Here is a 19270-nt window from a genome sequence, read left to right on the forward strand (position 1 = left end):
TGAAGCCGCTTTTGGGCTCCTGGATGTTTCTGCTGTGAGCAGGAGTGAAGCTTGGGACGAGGCACAGACCTGGGGTGGTTTGTGTCCCAGCGCAGGCAGACACATGGAGCCAGAGGGGACGGCACGCTCTATTTTTGCACGCAGCTGTTGCACCTCAAAGCCTAGATACCATGAAATGTGGATCTGTGGCAATGCAGTAAAGACAGTAAGGAAGCAGAAGAGCCAACAAAGCGAGCTTCTCAGCACTGTTGTCTCGGAAGGCAGGACGCCCGGGTGATGGCTGTCCACCCCTGCTGGGCTTTCTCTAGTTGGAGCTTGGATTTACTTGGTGGTTTCTGCTTGGGACAGCTTGTCCTGTGTGAAGGTGGGAGAGGAACGAGTCTCAAAGCCACCTTCCCAGGAGGGCGTGATGGCTGAAAGGCAACTAATGCTGTGCTGGTGCCCTCAGCAGCTCTTCCTGTGCCTGCCAGGACAACCGGAGCCGCGTGGTGTGTTCACGCTGCAGGCATTTGCAACCCGAGTGTTTGGGCTCTCTTTGCAAGTTCACCAAAGGGTAGCCCCTGTCTGACCACCGTGTTGTCCTCTGCGGGGAGCCCTCTAGCTCTTGCTTGCCCTCTTGAGTTCTTTGCATCTCTCACCGTGGCCAGGAGGGCTGCCACATGTCCCATCGGGCTGGCTCTGACCAGAAACATCAGCTTTCACAGTGGTGTTACCTCCTCTGCCGTACTTACTGGCTGCACGGCACAGGGGCAGCTGGTGCACCAGTCATTTCATCAAGAACAGTCATCCCGGGCGTCTGCCCCAACCACAGCATCACAAGAGAAAGCCGAAAGTGGAGAGCAGTCTTGCTGCTCACCCCTTGTTCCTCCACCGCTCCCTGCAGTGCGGCAGCAGCTCCGGAGGCAGGTAGCAGCAGGGAGTCGGGCTGGAGCTGCGGTTTCCTTTAAGGGTTTCCAGTAAAATCATCATTTCTAGCCTCAAGCCCTCTCCAGGAGGCTGGTTCAAGGCAGGTGCCTAAAAAGCACCGATCCACCAGCACGGGGCTGGGTGCCTGGGGCAGGACAGCGCTGCGCTCGCACGGCAGGGGATGTTACGCAGCTCTCCTCCCTCTCCCCGTCCCTCTGTGGCCTGAGCCTGCCCGTGTCTCGCAGGAAGCCTCCCGCCATGGTGGTTTCTGCCTCGGTTGTGGGACCGTAGAGAGTCTCGTGTGGATGGGGACGGCTGCGTTTCTCGCTGTGACTCACCATCCTCCTCCCCCCTCTCCTTCCACAGCAACAGTTGGAGGAAGAAGCAGCCAAACCACCAGAGCCTGAAAAACCCATCTCCCCCCCTCCTATCGAGTCCAAACATCGCAGCTTGGTGCAGATCATCTACGACGAGAACAGGGTGAGTCTGGAAACGATGGAAGTACAAACGTGCGATCGCGCCGTGTCGCCCTGGCCAGGGACGGGGAGGTTGGTAAGGCGTAGGTGGGGGGTTCCCCTGGGTGAGACCCCTGGGGCGGAGGTTGTGGGAGGCGGGTGGATGGATGGAGCCTCCTTGGGACGGGTGACAACAGAGCGCTGAGCTGTGAGGAGCTCGCTCTGCCTGTGGATTGAGCACAAATGTCTTCTGAAGAACCTGCCTGGGGGGGTTTCCTGCAATCAGCCTTAGATATGAAGCGTTCAGGAGATGCTTCAGAGCCCTGTCTGTTAAGTAGCTTGTTTCCTCCTCTCCCCCAGGAGTGAACCCGGTCGAAAGCTGCCCCAAAGGACGGGCTTTGGAGTGGTGGGGTGGGCTGCGTGGATGGAGGGGGATGTCTGTGATGCTCCAATACTGGCAGGCCAGCTATGAGTTCTCCTGGCTGCCCCTGAGCCCCCCAGGGCTGGAGCAGAAAGGACGTGGATGCAGCCACGGCTGGATTTGTGGATATTTGATGCTGTAAATAGCATTACCAAAGGTCAGGCTGGCAACCCTGGCTCTGGAGCTCTGCCTTGACCGTTCATTTGTTGCGCTCAGCCGTTGCCTGTAATAGCAGCCTGAGGAGACACAAATTTTGCTGTGCGCTTTGGAGCGATGCTAGGAAATTGAGCCCTTTGGTAGATAATCAAGCATATTCATTTTCATTTAGGTGTTGGATAAAAAGGATGATTTTGCATAAAAGGAAAACTACCAGTCGCTAATTATTTTGAATTGCGAGGCCTGCGATTTCACTGGGAGCTGCAGAAATCCAGGTGCCTGGCTCCTAAAAAAAAAAAAAAATCACATACCCTGCGCTCCCAGGCAGTGCAATTTTCCTGGTTTTCCTTTTTCCATCTGCTTCTCTCCCTGAGCAATAGGAAACCCAAGGCTGGCACGGTCTGTTGTGCGAGTGGGTGAAGGCTGAGGTCAGTGTGTTTGAAGCGTTAGCTGGTAATGGCTTTACAGACACTGGGTGCTGGGGGCAGGTGCTGGGCGTTCCTCAAAGCCGTTCTCCTCGTGGCACCACCAAGTGCCCTCTCCAGGGGTCTTGAGCTAGATGAGTGCCCCTGTGCAAGGCTTAAGTTCAAAACAAGAGGTATCAAACATTGTTATTCCTATTCCTGTTATTCCTATATTCCTATAATGGGCTAAAGCTGAAGGAGGGTCGATTTGGATTAGATGTTAGACAGAAATTCGTTACTGTTAGAGTGATGAGGCACTGGAGCAGGTTTCCCAGAGAGGTTGTGGATGCCCCATCCCTGGAAGTGTTTCAGACCAGGTTGGATGGGGCTTTGGGCAACGTGGTCTAGTGGAGGGTGTCCCTGCCCGCAGCAGGGGGTTGGAACTAGATGATTTTTGAGGTCCCTTCCAACCCAAACCATTCTGTGATTCTATGATTCCCTTGTGCACCATCCTCCCTGGATGCTCTCCTGTACCCGGACCGTGCTACGAGGGGAGGGATGGGGCTGAGGCAGTGAAGGAAAGGTGGTCTTCAGCCGTTGCATCCCCAAAGCCCTGCATCGTAGCAGTCCCTGTTAGCAGGACCTGGCTCGGGGCCAAGCGTCCTGCCAGGCCCTTGCCCTTGCTGCCCTGTCCCACGGGTGGTGGCAAAGAGTGCGGAGAGCAAGCGTGGGGTTCTACATTTCTCCTTGAAAGTGCGTGGCCGTAATACCTGGGACACTGGCGCATACAGCGCTCGGAGCTGGTGGCATCCATTTGTCAGCGTGCTCGACTTTATTCCGAGCTCCACTGATCCTCGAAGCCAGGCTGTAGTCAGGAGTGTGTTGCTATTAACCTTGGCGATAGGGTGCACTCGTTCCAGGTGGGTGCTCAGCAAGCGAAGGTCACGTCTGACACCAAATGTCTGCATAATTTCAAATCTGTCTCCGTGTTCATCTCTGCGGGATGGGTAAATGATGATTCTTCCCCTGTTCTTGTAAAGTAGCGTGTAAGCAAACCCATCTGTGGGTAGGAGACTCAAACCAAACAACCCTTCCCTTTTGCTTGATAGAAACCATAGCAGGCTAGAGGGCAGTTCCTCCTTTGAAGAAGACACGATCTATTCACAGGCTACGGAGAGCCGACACAGCCTTGCTGGCCGATCGTAATGGCTGAGGCTGGGTGATGAAAGGACCTTTCGAAGTGCTGTTACACAGAGATGCAGGGGGAAGCTGAGCCTTGCCCTTGTCCTGGCTCCGGTAACAAAGGTGGGATTCAGGGTGCAATTGTTGTTCTAAAGGGCATCCCCAGGCTCAGCTTTCAGCCTCTCACCTCCGTTGGACACGTGTGGGATGCCTTGTGGTGATGACTGCTCTTCCCCTTGGGGCCAGGAGGGGGAAAGCTGGAAGAGGACAAGATGTGGGAGCAGCATCAGTTGGGATCACGGGTGGAAAAGAGTGGCCGGTGGTCGGATGTCAGGTTGCTTTGGGTGGGTATGGTGGCACCAGACCCTCCGGGCGTTCCCAGCCGTCTGTCGGATGTGGGGAGAGCCCCAGGCGCGCTTGTGCTGACCTGTGGCTTTGCTGCAGCTTAACGCTTAATTGCAAGGTGAGTTGGTAGGAGCAAAGGGCCGCAAGCCAGAGAGAGACATACTGATCTAGAGCGGGGAAGGCCACGGAGCCAAATTTTAAGCCTTTCCGCCTCTTCTGTGCTGCAGAAAAGCAGTGAAGTTAGATGCCTCGAGGTCTGCTCGCAGGAAGAGCGGCTGTAAAGGCTGAGCCAGGGCTCCAGCCTGCGCACAAAGGGAGGGAAAGCCAGATTTACTCACACCGCTCAGCTTGTGGCTTGCTTGAGGGAGGCAGCACGCGGTAAGAAATGCAAATAAAAAGAGGATATTCAGGCTTCGGGAAGAGGCGAGAGAGCAAAGCACCGCAGAAGAGCTGGCAAAGCCCAAAACGATCTTTAAAGAGCAATATTGTGGAAGGGGCAGAAAGCCAGCGCTTGTGCCGATCCCAGAGCAGGTGGGAGGCGTCGCGCTTCGTGGAGGGGCTGTCGCCTGGCTCTGTGTTTAATTTTTCGTGAACCGCGGGTCTGTGCTTCACCGAGCAGGCGGGTGCCACCGTGCCCGTTCCCACCGCTCGTGCCAGGCTGTGCCGGAGTTGCACACTGCGTGCGGTTATACCTCGAACAAAGGAGGCACCAAAAACGGTCCATGGGAGAGAGGAGGTTACGTGAGGACAGAGCAGCTAGAAATGCCGGAAAATCAAGTTAGCCAGCCATTCTGTGACCTACTTTCCTTTTGGTGATAGCTGTGGCTTTGCAGGAGTGAATGGTTTCTAATTTTAGCTTATGGTTCATTAGGGAAGTCTACATATATTTTTCTCACCGCCGCACTGGGTATGGATGAGGGGTTGGGCTGCAGGTCGGCACTGGTCTGTATCCAATTTTCTCAAAATTCAGGTTTGCTGATGCTAAATGCCCATCACGCTGCTTTTTCCCTCTTGTGACCTATTTAACGTGTACGATTTGAAAAGTTTCTTGGCGTCGGAGAGGATAATTGTGGAAAACGTGACCTGTAATCCCCTCTTGCTACACTCTGCTGGACAAGTAATTGATTTCCGGGGGGTGGGGGAGAAAAGTTGACTGTACAGATTCTGCTGGGGAAGAATGGAGAGAAGCCACTCTTGACTGCAGTGAAATCCCATACTGTGAGGCTGTGGTGGTGTTTGGGAAGGTTTTCAGAGACTTGGTTTATAGAGAGGCAGTTGATATTTTTACTCCCGGTCACTGAGATCCAGGTGCCTCCTGCCCTGGGCATGTGCTGACCGGAGCCACCTTATCTGCTCTCCAAAGATGAGCTGTGAAATTCCAACTGAAAAAGCACCTTTTTGGAAATGTTTGCAGTGTAATGCAGGAAAACACACGTGCATGTTTGCAAGCTAAGATTTCAACTGCGAGCGCAAACTGTACCATTTCTGAAAGGATGTATGAGAATGGAAATTAACATTTTTGGTACTGTCCGTAAACTAAACTGAGAATAAACAGTGGGTAGCATCTTCAGAAGCATCAGAGTCCTCTTTTCAAAAGCGCTTTTAGCCCTTGAAGAGACAGAATGACGTTTGAAAACAGTGATGGGTGCTAAAATCGCTGAGATTGTTCGGAAGGTGCAGTGGGGAGCTCAGAGGACTGTTTCGGCTACGGGGTGCACGAGTACGGGATGGGGTGCGTTTGCCAGTCCCCGTCACCCCCTTTCCCGGAGCCGGGTGCTGGCAGGGTGGTGCAGAGCTACCTGGGGAAATCGGGCTGTGACAGGCGTCTCGGTTGCTGCTGGAGGCTGACAGCGATGCAGGCGTTGGGGATCTCATAAATCAAAGTGCGTGAGTGACCTTTAGTGTCTCCCCTGCGTGGGGGAAGCTCATCCCCTGGGGCTGACACCTCTAAGGTGGTAGCTGTGTGGCACAGCCTCCTTGCAGGCTTTAATTTGCCCCTGTGGGAGGTACTATTATTATATCAAGAGAATTGAGCTACCTTCACCTAAAATCCCTGTAACCAGGGCAGATCCTCTGTGCGCGTTTTTAACCGTGGCTTTGGTCCGCCGGGCCATTGACGGGATTCCTTGCATCCATCTTCCGCTGAAATTGATTGAGCACACCTGGGCTTGAAGATGGTTTTGTGCTTTAAATGGAAATTTCCAGGTCCCTTGCTAAGCGTGGGGAGGAGGGCAGCGTTGGTGTTGCTCCAAATTGCCCTCCGTGCCTTTCCCGGGGCGCTGGGCTCTCCTTGGCAGCACGGCCTGGAGGATGCTGCACCCTGGCAGCCCTGGCCGTGCCAGCAGCCCACCGGCACATGACTTTGCTGGATGAATTTTCCTCCGAGTCTCCTGCATGCCCAAAGTCCCCATCGGCTACCGTGCACGCAGGCGTGCTCATGCCTTCTCTCCCACCGTCGTGGCGACGCGGAGCCGGCGTGTGCCCATCAGCAGCTCTCTGCAAGCCGGATCCGGGTGGTTGGAGGCTCTCCGCAGACCTGCCCTGCATCGGAGCCAGGCAGGATTCCTGCTTGGAGACCAGCAGATAAAAAGCAGCCTCCGTCCTTTGTGTCAGACCTGTCCCTGCAAACAAGCACACGTCAGCTTTCCTCTAAAACATTGAGCTCATTTATCGGAGAGGGAGAGGTCGCGTCAGGACACGGCGTGACTTCACCCTGCACCGCCGTGCTGGAGAGGGGACGCCGCGTGCTGCGACCCACCGCAGCGTGGTGAGGGCTGGGATGGGTCCCCCCACGTTGCCCTCACACGCTGCGGGCGCCGATGGCTTGCGGCCGCACGAGCCCATCCCTGCTCCGCTGTCAGCCCTCCGAAAAACTGGGTTTGATGCAGTGCAGGCAGTGGAAGCAGGCAGCAGCGTCTGTCTCGCTCGTGGGATTGAGTTGGTGGAAATCAATAAGATTAAATTTTAATTCGTTTTCTGTCTCGGTGCTTGTTCCTTCAAAAGGGCACAGCTATCTATCTATAAATTCAGCATTATGCTGTAAAATTGGAATTCAAAGGATTGTTTTGAACTTTTTCCACCCCCTGCTGCTGTTGTGTCTGTGCGGAGCGTGTCCCCAGCTATCCGTTTACCCTCCTCAAATGCCTTCATAAGGCATTAATGCCCCATCCGTAAATAAATGAACGCCTTTAGCATTGCAAAGTATAATCTAGCCGTTAACTACTCAAAGGCACTGAGTGTGACTCAGATCCCACGGGGATTTTATGTCTGTATAACTCTGATTTTCTGTGAACTCCTGATTTACATTAGAAAAGGAAGAACCAGGCCTGCATCGTCAGCACGGAGCTGGTGCAGTAAATAAAACCTTATCAATGAAACCGCTTTCGAGCATTAAATCTGCAGGGGTTTGGTGGGGTTTTTTTGCTTTGGAATTCTAGTTTGCACGGTAGTTGGGGTGAGGGAATTTCATATTCGGCTGCTGAAGGGCCGCGTTCATTTTGGTTTTGTTTGTGATAACTTTTATTCTGGGGTGGCCTTGGCTTGGTGATGCACGATGGGCTTTCAGGTAGTCCAGAGGAGAAGTGCGAAGGTCAGAGGTTAGATGCTGTGAACACTTCTACATGATGGCAAGATTTCCAAAAAGACAAAATTGAAACGTTTAGCCTGGAGTCACTGACAATCCTTTCATTTTTTTTCTTGGATTTTGAGGAATTTTTTTTGTTGTCGGTGGCTTTTTTGATGATCCTGATGTTTATTTTTAATGTCTGCTTCAGGATCCAGAGTTCCCAGTAGGTGCATTGACTTAGAAGCTTCGCCCACGACTAACCCAGACCAGATAATGTCGTGTCCTGTGTTCTCAGGTCCTGGAAGTAAGGATAAGAAGTGCAGAGAACCCAAATTTGTCAGAGGGTGGAGCGTAGACCCTGCGGCACGGCTCCGGTTCCTTGGGTTGAGCGACCGGAGCTTTCCTGTAACTGCTCCAGTGCTGAGTCTTGGATTTCTAAAAGCCTAACGTGCTACGGCGACGTTTTCAGCAGTTTTGCAATGGCAAAACATTCAACAGCGGTTTGCAATGGCAAAGCCTCGTTAGCATCTTGCTTTAAAATTAATATGCTTTTGAACGAGACCGTAACCTTGTGGACAACAGAGCGTGATGCTAGGTCTGTGTGCGAGTGGAAACCCAGCTATGACGGGGGATTCACCCCTCGGCCGCGGAGGGAGTACGAGTGAGCCGACCACAGAAACTGGCTGGCAATGACTAGCCAAAGCCGGAGAGCGGCGAGTGACCGAAATGAGTCGCCTCGTCACGCTCCGCACAGGGTAGGTGGGGACGGGTATTAACACACAGCTCCAGCGTGACCCGTTTCCTCAGTTTTCTTACTATTTGTGATTAGTTGTCCGTAACCATGGCTGCATACATCTGCTGCCGAGCCTTGGGGACGGGGCTCCGTCGCCGCTGGTGCGGTGGGGAGATGGCTCCAGCCAAGCGCAGGGAGGTGGGGAAGCGGGGAGCGTGCGGGGAACCCCCATCCCATGGGCATCCCTGGTGAGCATCAGCCCCTGGGCCGGGTGAGAGGAGCCCGGCACGTGCCACTGAGGCTGACCCCCCTCAGGGATGTTCGGGTTCAAGGAGAACCCAGGGCAGGACACACATCCTTGGGCTCCTGCGGCTGGGTTGGGAGCACCACACCGGTGGTGGCCGTCCCTGCCGGCTGCAGGAGCTGGGGAGGGAAGAGCGTTGCTTTCCCTTCCCTCAGCGCCGGGGCTCGTCCCACCTGCTTTGTAGGGAGGGCAGTAAATGGCTGGGCTGGTTTGGCTCTTGGAGAGAGGATGCTGAGGTTTAAAGGGGAAAAAATTAGTACCTGTGGTCGTAGGAATGAAAACCTTTCCCCACGAAACCAGCACTGCCAGGTCGTGGTTTGGTCCCAGCAGATCTTGGCACTGAGGGAGCCCCTTTAAATCCCCTCGGACTGTTGGCTTTCCTCTTGGTGTAGGAAGATGCCTTGCCTGAGGGTTGCCATGATTTCTGCTGACTTCAGCCACACTTCTCCTGAATTTAGTTTTAAACAAAATCCGACTCCAGCCTCCCTCTTCGCCGTGCCGCTCCTGCAGCTCTGCCTGTTCCCGGGATGTCGTGCTGCCAGGACAGGAATTTTTCCCAGCGCCGCCCTGTGTGCAGCTCTCCTGCCTCTCAAAGGGCTTTGCTTGGTCCCAAATAGAAAGCCTTCCATTCCCCAGCGCTGCTGCCTACAGGTTGCTATAAATAACCCCGGGAGCACGGTTCAGCTGCAGCAGCTTTGTGCTGCATGGAGCCATGGCTGGAGTCAGTCCAAGAAAATGCCGCCTCCTAATTTCAGATCCGTTTTCTCAAAATAACTCTTGTATTTCCTTCTCTTCCATTTTTAAACTTCGCTTTAAGAGGAGCCCCCGCAAAATCCCAGACTCTCCCTCCTCTGGTTTCGGATGCTCCGCTGCCTCGTGGGGTCAGCTCGTCATCCCCGCGGGAGCTCACATGGCCGGGAAGTTGCTATCCTGCCCGCTTCCCCCTCCCACGCCTATTTTAAGTTTCTTCAAAGGAAAAACAAGGGGCTGGAGTTCGCTTTGGAAGCCAAATGCTTTTTAGGCGAGAACGGAGATTTTCATAGTCTGCAGGGAGGTTTTTGTCGCTGGCGAAGATATCTTTAGCTCCAGGCCTGCTGGAGGAGCGTGAGATGGGGTAAGAGTGCGGTCCGCCTGCCCGTGCCCCTGCCCATGGGGAGGGAGGTTTTTGGGGGGCAGATACGTGGGACCCGCAATGACACAGATCAGCGTTTGTGGTTCAGCTGTGCTTCTTGAGACACCTTGATCCCTCCAGAAATGCACATGGAGAACTAGTACGTGGTGGGCTTCACCTCTCCATCTGAGTCATGCCTAAACGCGCTCCAGAGGAGTGCCTCTGCCCTCGGAAGTGCCCGTGCCGGTGCAAAACCCAAAGCTGCTGTACCGGAGCGAAGTGACTCTGATGGTAAATGGGAGCAAAATTCAGCCTTGGGGCTTCAGTCCCTCCACAAATGCTGCTGCTCCCAGTGCTGTGGCAGTATTTCAGGACTCTGTACCGAATCGGGCAAAGGGGTCGTTAGCTGCTTGCTGCGGAGCTGCAGAGGGACCATAAACGGGTGCGGATCCTCCTGGGTCTCACCAGAAGTCATGGCTGGATTTGCTTCCTGACACATTCCTTTCTGTTAAATAACGGGGATTGCAGGCATAGGTGGGGTTATTCAGCAGATGTAGGATGAACCCTCTGGTTCCCTTCTGCAGGGTCAATCACTGATCTCCTAATGAAATCAATATTGGAACCGAGTCCTAGGTGGCTGTGCCCGTGGAAAGGGAAGGATTTAACAGGGCTGTCGGTGTCTTCAGCAAAGGTCCTGCGGCCGCGGGGGGAGCTGGGGGCTGCCCTTGCACCTGAACGGTTTGAGGTTTGCCTAAATTCCCCAGCCAGGCTTATGACTAGCTGGGTCCCCAGGTGGGAGCGTGTCTCCCTGTGTCCGTCTGTCCTCCAGGATGAGCCCCAGCGCGGTGGGAACCTTCTGCTGGGCCTAATATGTCCTTCCCAATTCTGCTGCCAGCTCTCACCTCGGTCTGCGTGGTCTTTCAGACAGCTCATTACGGTTCTGCTATGATCTGATAAATGCAGCAAGGAGCATCGGCAATTACAGTGGGTGTCAAGTGTTAATTGGGCAGCTTTCAAGATAGAGGCATTTCTTTGTGTACATACAAAGATATGACGTGCTTGGAATAGCTTCCCCCCCCCGATCTTCCGTTCTGGAGACGTGTACATTACAGTCGGTTAATGCAAGACAAATTATGTCATTCTTCTTGATTCGCCACATGTTCTGCCTATGGTGATTTGCCTCTGGGTTGTCTCATTAAGTTGTCTAAACACGGCAAATGCAGCAGCTGAACATACTCGGCTGTTTCTCGAAGTTAATCACATTGCACACACGGGCCTCCAGCATCATCAGATCCTACTTGTGCTGTCCGCCGCTGCCAGGGCATCTTCGACCGGCGCTGGTGCCCAGCAGAACGGGCCTCTGGTGGGACCGGCTGCCTCAGGCTGGGGCTGCAATCTTCTGCCCACGATTACGCTGCCTGCAACTAGTCAGGGTGCTGATTTTTGTCCCAAGTTTGTACCAGGAAGCATTCGGGTAAGCTGATGCTTGCCGGCACACGGTGGTGGGCAGAGGGCGGTTGGCCAAATCGCCCTCTTGGCAGCAGATATGTTGTCTTCTGCAGCAGTTTTAATGACACACACCCCCCCCCCCGAAAATCTTACCCCATGGTTTTAATTGTTTAAAGGCTTCCAAATACAACTATGCTGATGTCCTCCAAGGTCAGCAGATTTTATAGCTCGTAGAGACCAAAATATTAAACTCTGCCTGAGAGTTCTCCGTTGCACAATGAACATTTCCAAGGGGCAAGTTCCTGAGCAGACTCGGCTTGTTCCCATTAATGGAGTCAGGTGCGCAGCGGTGGAAACGTCTAATGCTTCGGGGGGAGCTGGGCCGGGCTGTGTGGCCCTTGGGTTTCTTGCCCAGGCTGCCTTTGCTGGGGTTTGATTTCCCCGTCACCAGCTGGAGCACCCGTGGGGGTGGCAGAGCTGGGCGCCGTGTTAGCCGGGTCTCTCCTGTCTTAGGGATTTCCCACCGGGCTCACAGCTACGGGAGGGGATCTGGCACGGAAGAGGCATGCACTCTGTAGCAGATGTGATATTTTATGGGGGTACGTACGTGTCCCTCATAGCCTGGGCCACTTGTTACGCCCTGTTGATCTAAAGCTTTGCGAGTGCCGTGCTTTGCAGGTAGGTCCTGGCGCCGGGGATCGCTTTGCTTCCCCTGTGGGTCAGGTGGGGACGGTCCCTTCTTCCCTTACGTGTCAAAGCACCCTCACATCGGCAGCAGCCTGGCGCGGGAGAGCAGTCGGGAGCAGTTTATTGCAGTGCGGGAAATGTAATTGCTGCGTGTAAACACGTGGCTCCTTTCCCTGGAGCCCAAGCCCCAAGCAAGGGCAGGCGCTTCCTTCTGTCGCAGCTGCTTCCCAGCACCTCCCGGGCTTCATTCCGGGATGCGCTTGCTCTCCAAAGACCCATCTCCATCATGGGGACGGCCGTGCTTTCTCTGTGGTCCCTGCAAGCGTCTCGCCGCCGGCCTGGCACCGGACAGAAGCGTGGCGTGCACGGAACGGCGCGCCGGTAATGCAGGAGCAAGCCGCTGGGTGGCTGTCCCGTCTGCGCATCCCGAGGGATGCAGAGAGCACCGGGCGCTGGGGGCACCTCGCTGCCCGTGATCCTCCCAGGATGGAGCGGGGACTCGGAGAGGGCAGAGGGGCCGGGCAGCTCGCTGGGACGGGCTCCGGCCGCGTTACGGGCTCGGTCACAGCTTCGCTAGCTGCTCTGCCGCTCTCTGCGTGCCCGTGAGGTACACGCAGCGATCGTGATGTCTCTGAACCCCGAGGTCTGCGGATGAGCAGGCAGGGATGCGTTAATCGTGGGGCTGCTGCGCACGTCGTGTGTTATGCGTGGAGACGGTGCCAGAGCAGGCGCGCTTTGTGGTTACATCTCCTGTAGCATCCTTGAAGTCGCTTCTAAATTGCGAAAAAAGCTTTGCGTCCTCCCGAGCGTGCAGTAAATAGAGCAGATGGAAACGCGTCCTGGTCGCCTTGCTGCGGTGAGGCACCTGGAGCGGGTTTTGCAGCCGGGCCGGGGCTGTTTCGCCGGGGCCCTGAGCTTGGCTGCGGGCAGGGTGACTCACACAGCTGCTCCCGGGGCCAACGCTGCAGAAGTGCACGCTGGCAGATCAGACCGCGTGTGGGTGTGCAAAGCCCCGGTGAGGAGTTTGCACACCTACAAGCTGCATCGGCATTTCTGAGGACTGGCCGGTGGCGGTGGGGGTAGGTGAAGCTTTTGGAAACCCACCGAGGAGGGCGGCCGCGGGGGTAAGCGAGCAGGGCGGTGTGCCAGCTTTTGGTGAGACATCCCCTGCACCGAGAGCCTGGGAGACTCATCCTGCCGGGAGCTGGCGTGAAGGTGAGAGGTGCCCGGTGCTAGAGAGCGGCGTGAGCCAGACCCCCGAAGCTGAAATCCCTTTCCTGCCCCATGGGGGTCTTCACCCGGGGTTTACCAAAGCCCCACCCAGAGCCTAAAGCTCAGCCTGGCTCAGCTCCCATCCTGCAGCTCCAGCAGGGCTCTAGTGTTTATTGGGTTAAAATGTCGAATGTGCTTCAAAAAGGGTTTTCCCCTCCTCCCTGCCCCCCCCCCCCCCCCCCCCAAATCCTGAGGAAGCTCAACTCTGCCCATTGCTCCTTCATCCCTATTTTAGGCAGCTGTGGATTTTGTCTCCCCCCTGCCCCAAAATAGCTAAAACTACCTATTTTATTGAACAAAAGCCCCTGAAAATCCATCTCTTCTTCCCCCCTTGCTGCCAGTATTTGGCTTTATTGGCTCAGCCCCGTGGCTCAGCAGCAGCGTGCAGCGATCTGGATTTATCGGACTGTCAGTAACCCCCACTGAAAAGCCTGGCTTTGCAAGGAAGTGCTGTTTACTGAAAATGTCATCTTTTATTTAGACTCCTGCTGCAGCCCATGTCTTTTTTTTTTTCAGGCCTGTTTAATTAGTAACCACCACACAGCCCCTGACACGTGTTCCTGGGTGGTTTTTTTTCTCTAATAAGCACTAGATAGCTTGGCTGGGGGCGGGAGGGGGCAGAGAAGGGCTCCTCTGCGGCAGGGAGGGGAGGGAAGCGAGAGCAAGACGAGGAGCCAAGGGCAGCTCGAATCTAACGATCACATGCTCATGAAGCGATGAATCCTAGAAAGGGCATCTCTGAACGCGTGTCGGCTCGCCTGCCCTCCTCCTCCTCCTCGCACGGCGGCCGTGCGGAGGTAAAGGGTGCGATCCCCCCGCCTGACACCCGGAGGGGTCAGGGATTTGGGTCGCTTCCCGGGCAGAGCTTGAGTACATTGAAGGTGTGATACCTCGAGTGCTGGAGCCCTTTGCCCGCGGGGCTTTCCTGCAGATCCAGAGGCTGAGCTGAACCTTTCCACCCGCTTTCAGGCAAGGGTGGGATTTGTGGCGGCTCTGTGGAGGTTTGGGAGGGGGTTTTGTCACGGGGGGAGAGCTGGAGCAGAGGGCTGCGACTGTAACCGATGGCAGAAATAACTTTTCTTCTCCTTCTCCCCTTTCCTCCCTGCAGAAGAAGGCAGAGGCTGCCCACCGGATCCTGGAAGGACTGGGTCCCCAGGTGGAGCTGGTGAGTGTTACCTCTTGCGGTGGGGAGGTTTGGAGAGGTCCCTGGGCTGCGAGCGCAGCACCCTGCGTGTGCGTCTAAGCCGTCAGAAGGAAGTGTGCTGCTGGCCCGGACCTCTCGCTGGCACGGCACCAAGGCAGGAAGCAAAGTGGCTGCGATGAGTACTGAAACATGGGCAGACGCACACCCAGCCTCTTCGGAGAGCCTTAACCCTTAGGCTCCTTCCTCAGACACGGTGGCGGAGCTGGGTGGCAGAAGGGGCTCGGGGTGCCGATGGCTTTCATCTGCTGGTGGCAGCCACAGCACCGGGGCCGTGGGGCTGCTGCCCGGCCAGCCGGCCTCGTGGGGCTGCGTGGGAGGGATGGGTGCTGGCATGGCCGTCCTGGCAAACGGAGAAGGGTGCTGGAGGGTGCTCTGCTAGCACAGCCCAGTCACAGCTGCAGTGACCTGCAGGTATTGGGACTTGCACTCGTCCTGTTGCTGTCTCCCTTGTGCACAGGGAAGCTGAGAAAAGCAACTCGCAATAAACTGAGAATTTGGGGCTACCCCTTCATGCAGCAAAATCCAGCTGTAAGTCAAGTGATGGATTGCTGGAGGGGTGGCTGAAAACAACCCCTGAGGAGCTGAGTCCTCGAGAAGGGTGCTGGGGAAAGGTGTATCTGCAGCGATGCTGCTGGAAGGATCGGGGGGGGCTGGACGTGGTCTGATGGAGCATCTCTTGCTTTGCACCAGCCGTGGGGGGGTACGGTGGAGCTCCCGTTCCTGCCAGGTGGGACTGGGCAGCTCATGGTCCTCAGCAGCTGTAATTTGGACTTGCCTTGTGGGGTGGTGCTAATCGCTCTCTTCCCTGGGTGCGTAAGGGAGAGGTCACAAGGGAATTAGTGCTCACTGCTACGTGTCGAAGCCCGCTTCCTTGTTTGGGGAGGTAACGCTCATTATTTTTCCTCTGAGTCACCAGGGTCAAACCCTTTTGCTCTCTTTCTCTGTAAAGATTGGTAGTGCCTGGGGTTGGTGCTTCCTCATCTGAAAGATGTTACCTTTCCTTTCCTTCTTCCCCCTGCTTTTTTTTTTTGTTGTTCTTTTTTTTCCCCTTTTTTTAGTTTGTTGATGCTTTGCCCGCGGGTGCTGACGCTGCACAGGGGAGCTGCAGCAGAGTACAGTGCAAACCTTTCCTCTGCCGCCCTGCCTTACTCCTCGGAGGGCAGGGGAAACCTCTGCCGAGAAAACCCTGTAAAACCCCGGTTGGGCTCTGCGTGCGACTCGCAGACGGTCTCATCTGTCTGCCCCGAGAGACGCTTCCTATGGCCCAGCCCCCACGCCGTGTCAGGCAAAACAGCACCCGGGACCTGCCAACGGCCTCTGAGAGACGAGATGAATAGTCAGATCTTCTTCTGAGTTGGAAAGGAAGCAGCTCCAGGAAGGAGAGCAGCTTTGCATGCCCTGCCCGATGCGCACGCCTGCTCCACCATGTCACACGCAACGTGCACCGGCCCTGGCGTTGCCATGACCCGGGAGTCTTTTGCAGGGAGGTTGAGCAGCCTGGTGCTAATCCCGTGTAAAACCTCCGCAAGGAGCGGTGGTGGCCGTCACCGAAACACAGGGTCCTGCTTTGCTATCGATTCTGCTCGGATGTCTCGCTTCTGGTTGTTCAGAGAGCTCTGGTGATTGCGTTTGCACAGTGATGGTGACGGATACGCGTCGGCTCGGTAGCGGGGCAGCTTGCCAGGGGCTGATGGTGCGAGGCGAGAGGTCACGGTGGAAATTGGTTAGTCGCGGCTGAGAGAGGCCGGAGGTTACCGCAGCGTTGGCAAACGGTGGCCGCAGGCGGAGCGAGGCGGTACGAGGTCTTGGGTGCTGCTGGCGGGACGGAGCCAGAGGCTGCATCCGCGGCTTGTGCTGGCGTTAACGGGCCGCGGTGGGGCTCTGCCTTCCGTCCTGCTGGCAGCAGGTTGCTCCGAGGGGTTCGTGTTTGAGCGAAGAGAGAAAGCTTATCGCCTGAGCACATCCGTGGGCTTGTTGAGGCTGCCTGTAGCGTTAGCTGGAAGGAGGGGTTTTGAGAGTGATCCAGTATAGCATAAATAGGGACTTACCCAGAAGTTTTGGGTCTGTCATGGGTTTCCCATCGAGTTGGAAGCTGCTGGGGGATGGCCCAGCTCTGGTAGGAAACTCTAATTCCTGACATCAGTCTTTTAAACAACTCCCTCTGAGCTTCCAGGCTTACATGCTCTTCGCTGGAACTGGTGTCCGCGGGTTGTACGTCTCAAGGAAGCAGCGAGCGTTTGTTGCTGGTTCCTGGCTTCTCGCCGATTTGACCTTACGAGGTCTGGCCCTGCACGTTGTATCTCAGAGGTGTCATTCATGTCTGATCCTCTTCGGAGAATCCTCGTTTTTGTGCTTCTGGGGTTTTAAATGTGCAGAACTGTCCCTGAATCCCTTTGCCCGTTACTCCTTGCTGGTGTCTCTCCATCCTGTCTGCTGGGGTTTTGGGTGGTCCTGCACCTCTTTGCTGGCCCCCGCATCAGCCCGGCCGACGCAGAGCACCCCGGCGTGCTGCGCAGTCGTGGCCGCTGCCCTGCGCGTGGCTGGGGCTCGGCTCCCTGTCCCCGCAGAGGAACTCGCCCCTGCCCAGGGACCCACGGGAAGCAGGGATCGGTTGAGGTCCCGGGAAGCTGGAGCTCCCCTCTAGGTCAGGAGGAGGTTGTGGGCTCTGCTCATTTCATCCCCACGATGTGGTGGGACCATTTTAAAAATGACCTCGTGTTTTCCGCAGGGAGAAATGTCATTGAGATATGTCGTCTGAACGCTGGAGTGGCCAGAAAGCAATAGAGACCTTTCATTCTGTTTTATTTTTAAAGAGCTTTCAGCAAATCCAAGGTTTTTCCACTAATAGCTTTGCATTGCAATTATATTTTTCTTAAATGTCATCCCCCGGAGAAATGCATTACATGTCCCTTGCCCCGGAGAAACGCTGTGGATGTTTTGAAGATGTCACCTTACCCATCTGACCTGTCAGCTTTACTTCTGCTTACTCATTGAGAAAGTTGTAATTCTGTGCAGGTTGTGGATGGCTCTGCGGGAAGATGCTGTTTCCCCGTCCCTGCCTTGTTGAGAATAAAGTTCATTTTAATTATTTAGTCTGTGAGGATATGCTCTCTGTGGGATAGGTAGAACTTGTCTCCTGGGCTCGCTCCACTGTGTGGGCTGAGGTGCAGTGCCAAAGCTGTCATGCAGACGGAAATCTCTTTGAGATGCTGGTGTCGTGGATGTTGGGTTTGGCTCCCAGGGTTTGTTTCTTCTGAATGTTTGGGCATTTCTTTTAAAGTGATGTGTTCTGGTGCTTGTCCGTTAACACTTAGGTTTGCCAACTACAAATTTAAGTGGCTGTTGATATCATAGATAAGCAGTAGTGGAACAGAATCAGCAGCCTTTGGTGAGCTGAGTGGCATCAGGGCATCTGTGATGTCCACGTGTACGTGAGCATCTTCTAACCCAGGTGTAAACCAAAACGTTTACTCCACTGCCTTCTCCCAGCAGGAAGGTCTCTGTAACTCACCGCGTGCCAGCTCCTTTGCTTTGATTTTTATGAGCACAGAGGGGAGAGAGGCACTTTTATTTATCAATATTTCCAGTTCCTGCAGTCCTTTTCCAAGAGACAGTCGCTGGTCAAGGCAGCCCAGTCGAGCCTTCCCAGGGTGACTCTGGATGTGATGCTCCAGAGCCACAGCTCGATTTCGTCTCTCCGTGGTGCAGACCTGCCTCTCCCGAGCTACGTGATGAGACGGATGTCTGTGTTCCTCTGAGCTTTCCAAGCGTGAAGTGCACAGCCAGCTCTGAGCCTGGAGTTGGACCAGCAGATCCAAGAGGATTCGTGATAGAAACACCCCTGGGGAAGGGACACCACTGAGAACAAGTCTCCTGCTGCTTGTCCCCTCTCCTCTGCCCTGGCACTGCCAGCATGGGGTGGCCTTGCAGGTGTCTCCTGGCAGACTTGCAGCCCGCTGTCCCCTCGCAGGGTGACAGATGCCCGAACACTGCCAGCAGCCCCGCAGCCCTCCTGGGAGGCAGCAGTTCATCTCGCCACGTCTGTCTGCCTCGGCTCCTCTGGGTGCCTCTTCCATGCGGGGATTCCTTCTGCTTTCCCAGCCAAGAGGGACATGGCCAAGGGCAGCTAGGAAAAAGCCGCTGATGACCTGCTGGTGCCAAGATGGGCTGCAGAGAGTAGGGAGAGGTACACCTGGTCTCCTTTCTGTGCAGGTCGATGTGGCTGTCCCAGTGTGTGGCAGGGGAGACGTGAGGCAGGCTCTGGTTTTTACAGGGCAGCAGAGACAGGCTGGCTGTGTGGAAAAGCAAGCTGCTATGCCAAGCACCTGATGATGATACTGTGGAGGAGGTGAGAATAATACCTTCTCCAGACTGGAGGAGAAAAGGACCCCCAGGTCCTGTCCTCTCCAGGGCTGCTCGTCTGGTTGAGCAGATGTTCAGCAGATGTTTTGCTCTTTTCCTATGTTTAATCTGAGATGAAATCGAGCAAACCCAGAGCGTAGCGTCAGCCGTATGATGACAGTAGGAAGGTGGGCTGGTTCGTATGTAGCCATGGCCAGGATGCTGTCTTCAGCTAGCACTGGCCATCGCGTGTCTCCCTGGCTGTGTTTGGCCACAGAAGTTAGGTCACTCACACCTGGTTCGGTGAAAGTTTGTGGATGAACTGCTTGAAAACTTGGGTGATGTTTCTGTGGTTGGACAGGAGCTGCACTCATTAGGCACCCAGTTGCTGATGATGCTTGGGCCGTGGCAAGCTTTTGATTAGTACGCTCTTGGGCACCTTCACACCAGCTTAGCCGGTGACTAGAAAAGGGCTTGATCCTGAGCGCCCCGTCAGCCTGCGTACGTGGACACAACTGGTGGCCGCTCCTGGAGCGCGGCCTGACCTGTTAATCACAACGGGTGGGATCGAGCGTGGCCTCTGTGGCATCTCTCCCTTCCAGAGGTGGGACGCTCTATCGTGGCAGGTTCCCGAGGGTACATCACCCTGCGGGTGGGAAGGGAGAGATAGCGGGGGCAGTGATGGGCTGAAGGTGACCAGGGATGGATCCAGCTCTCCAGACTCCTTGTGGAGGG

At 55.4% G+C, this 19270-nt stretch overlaps 1 protein-coding gene across 13 annotated transcripts in view; it reads left to right on the forward strand.

Annotated features, from left to right (window-relative positions):
* NCOR2 (nuclear receptor corepressor 2) overlaps nt 1-19270 on the forward strand; it is a 255422-nt gene that overhangs the window by 127520 nt on the left and 108632 nt on the right. For all 13 annotated transcript variants that reach the window (XM_054843763.1, XM_054843759.1, XM_054843769.1 and 10 more), the window contains exons 6-7: nt 1273-1386; nt 14099-14155. In XM_054843763.1, coding sequence (XP_054699738.1) covers nt 1273-1386; nt 14099-14155 — 171 coding nt within the window. The remainder of the gene's footprint in view (nt 1-1272; nt 1387-14098; nt 14156-19270) is intronic.

This window comes from Grus americana, chromosome 16, assembly GCF_028858705.1.
Source record: "Grus americana isolate bGruAme1 chromosome 16, bGruAme1.mat, whole genome shotgun sequence".
Lineage (NCBI taxonomy): Eukaryota > Metazoa > Chordata > Aves > Gruiformes > Gruidae > Grus > Grus americana.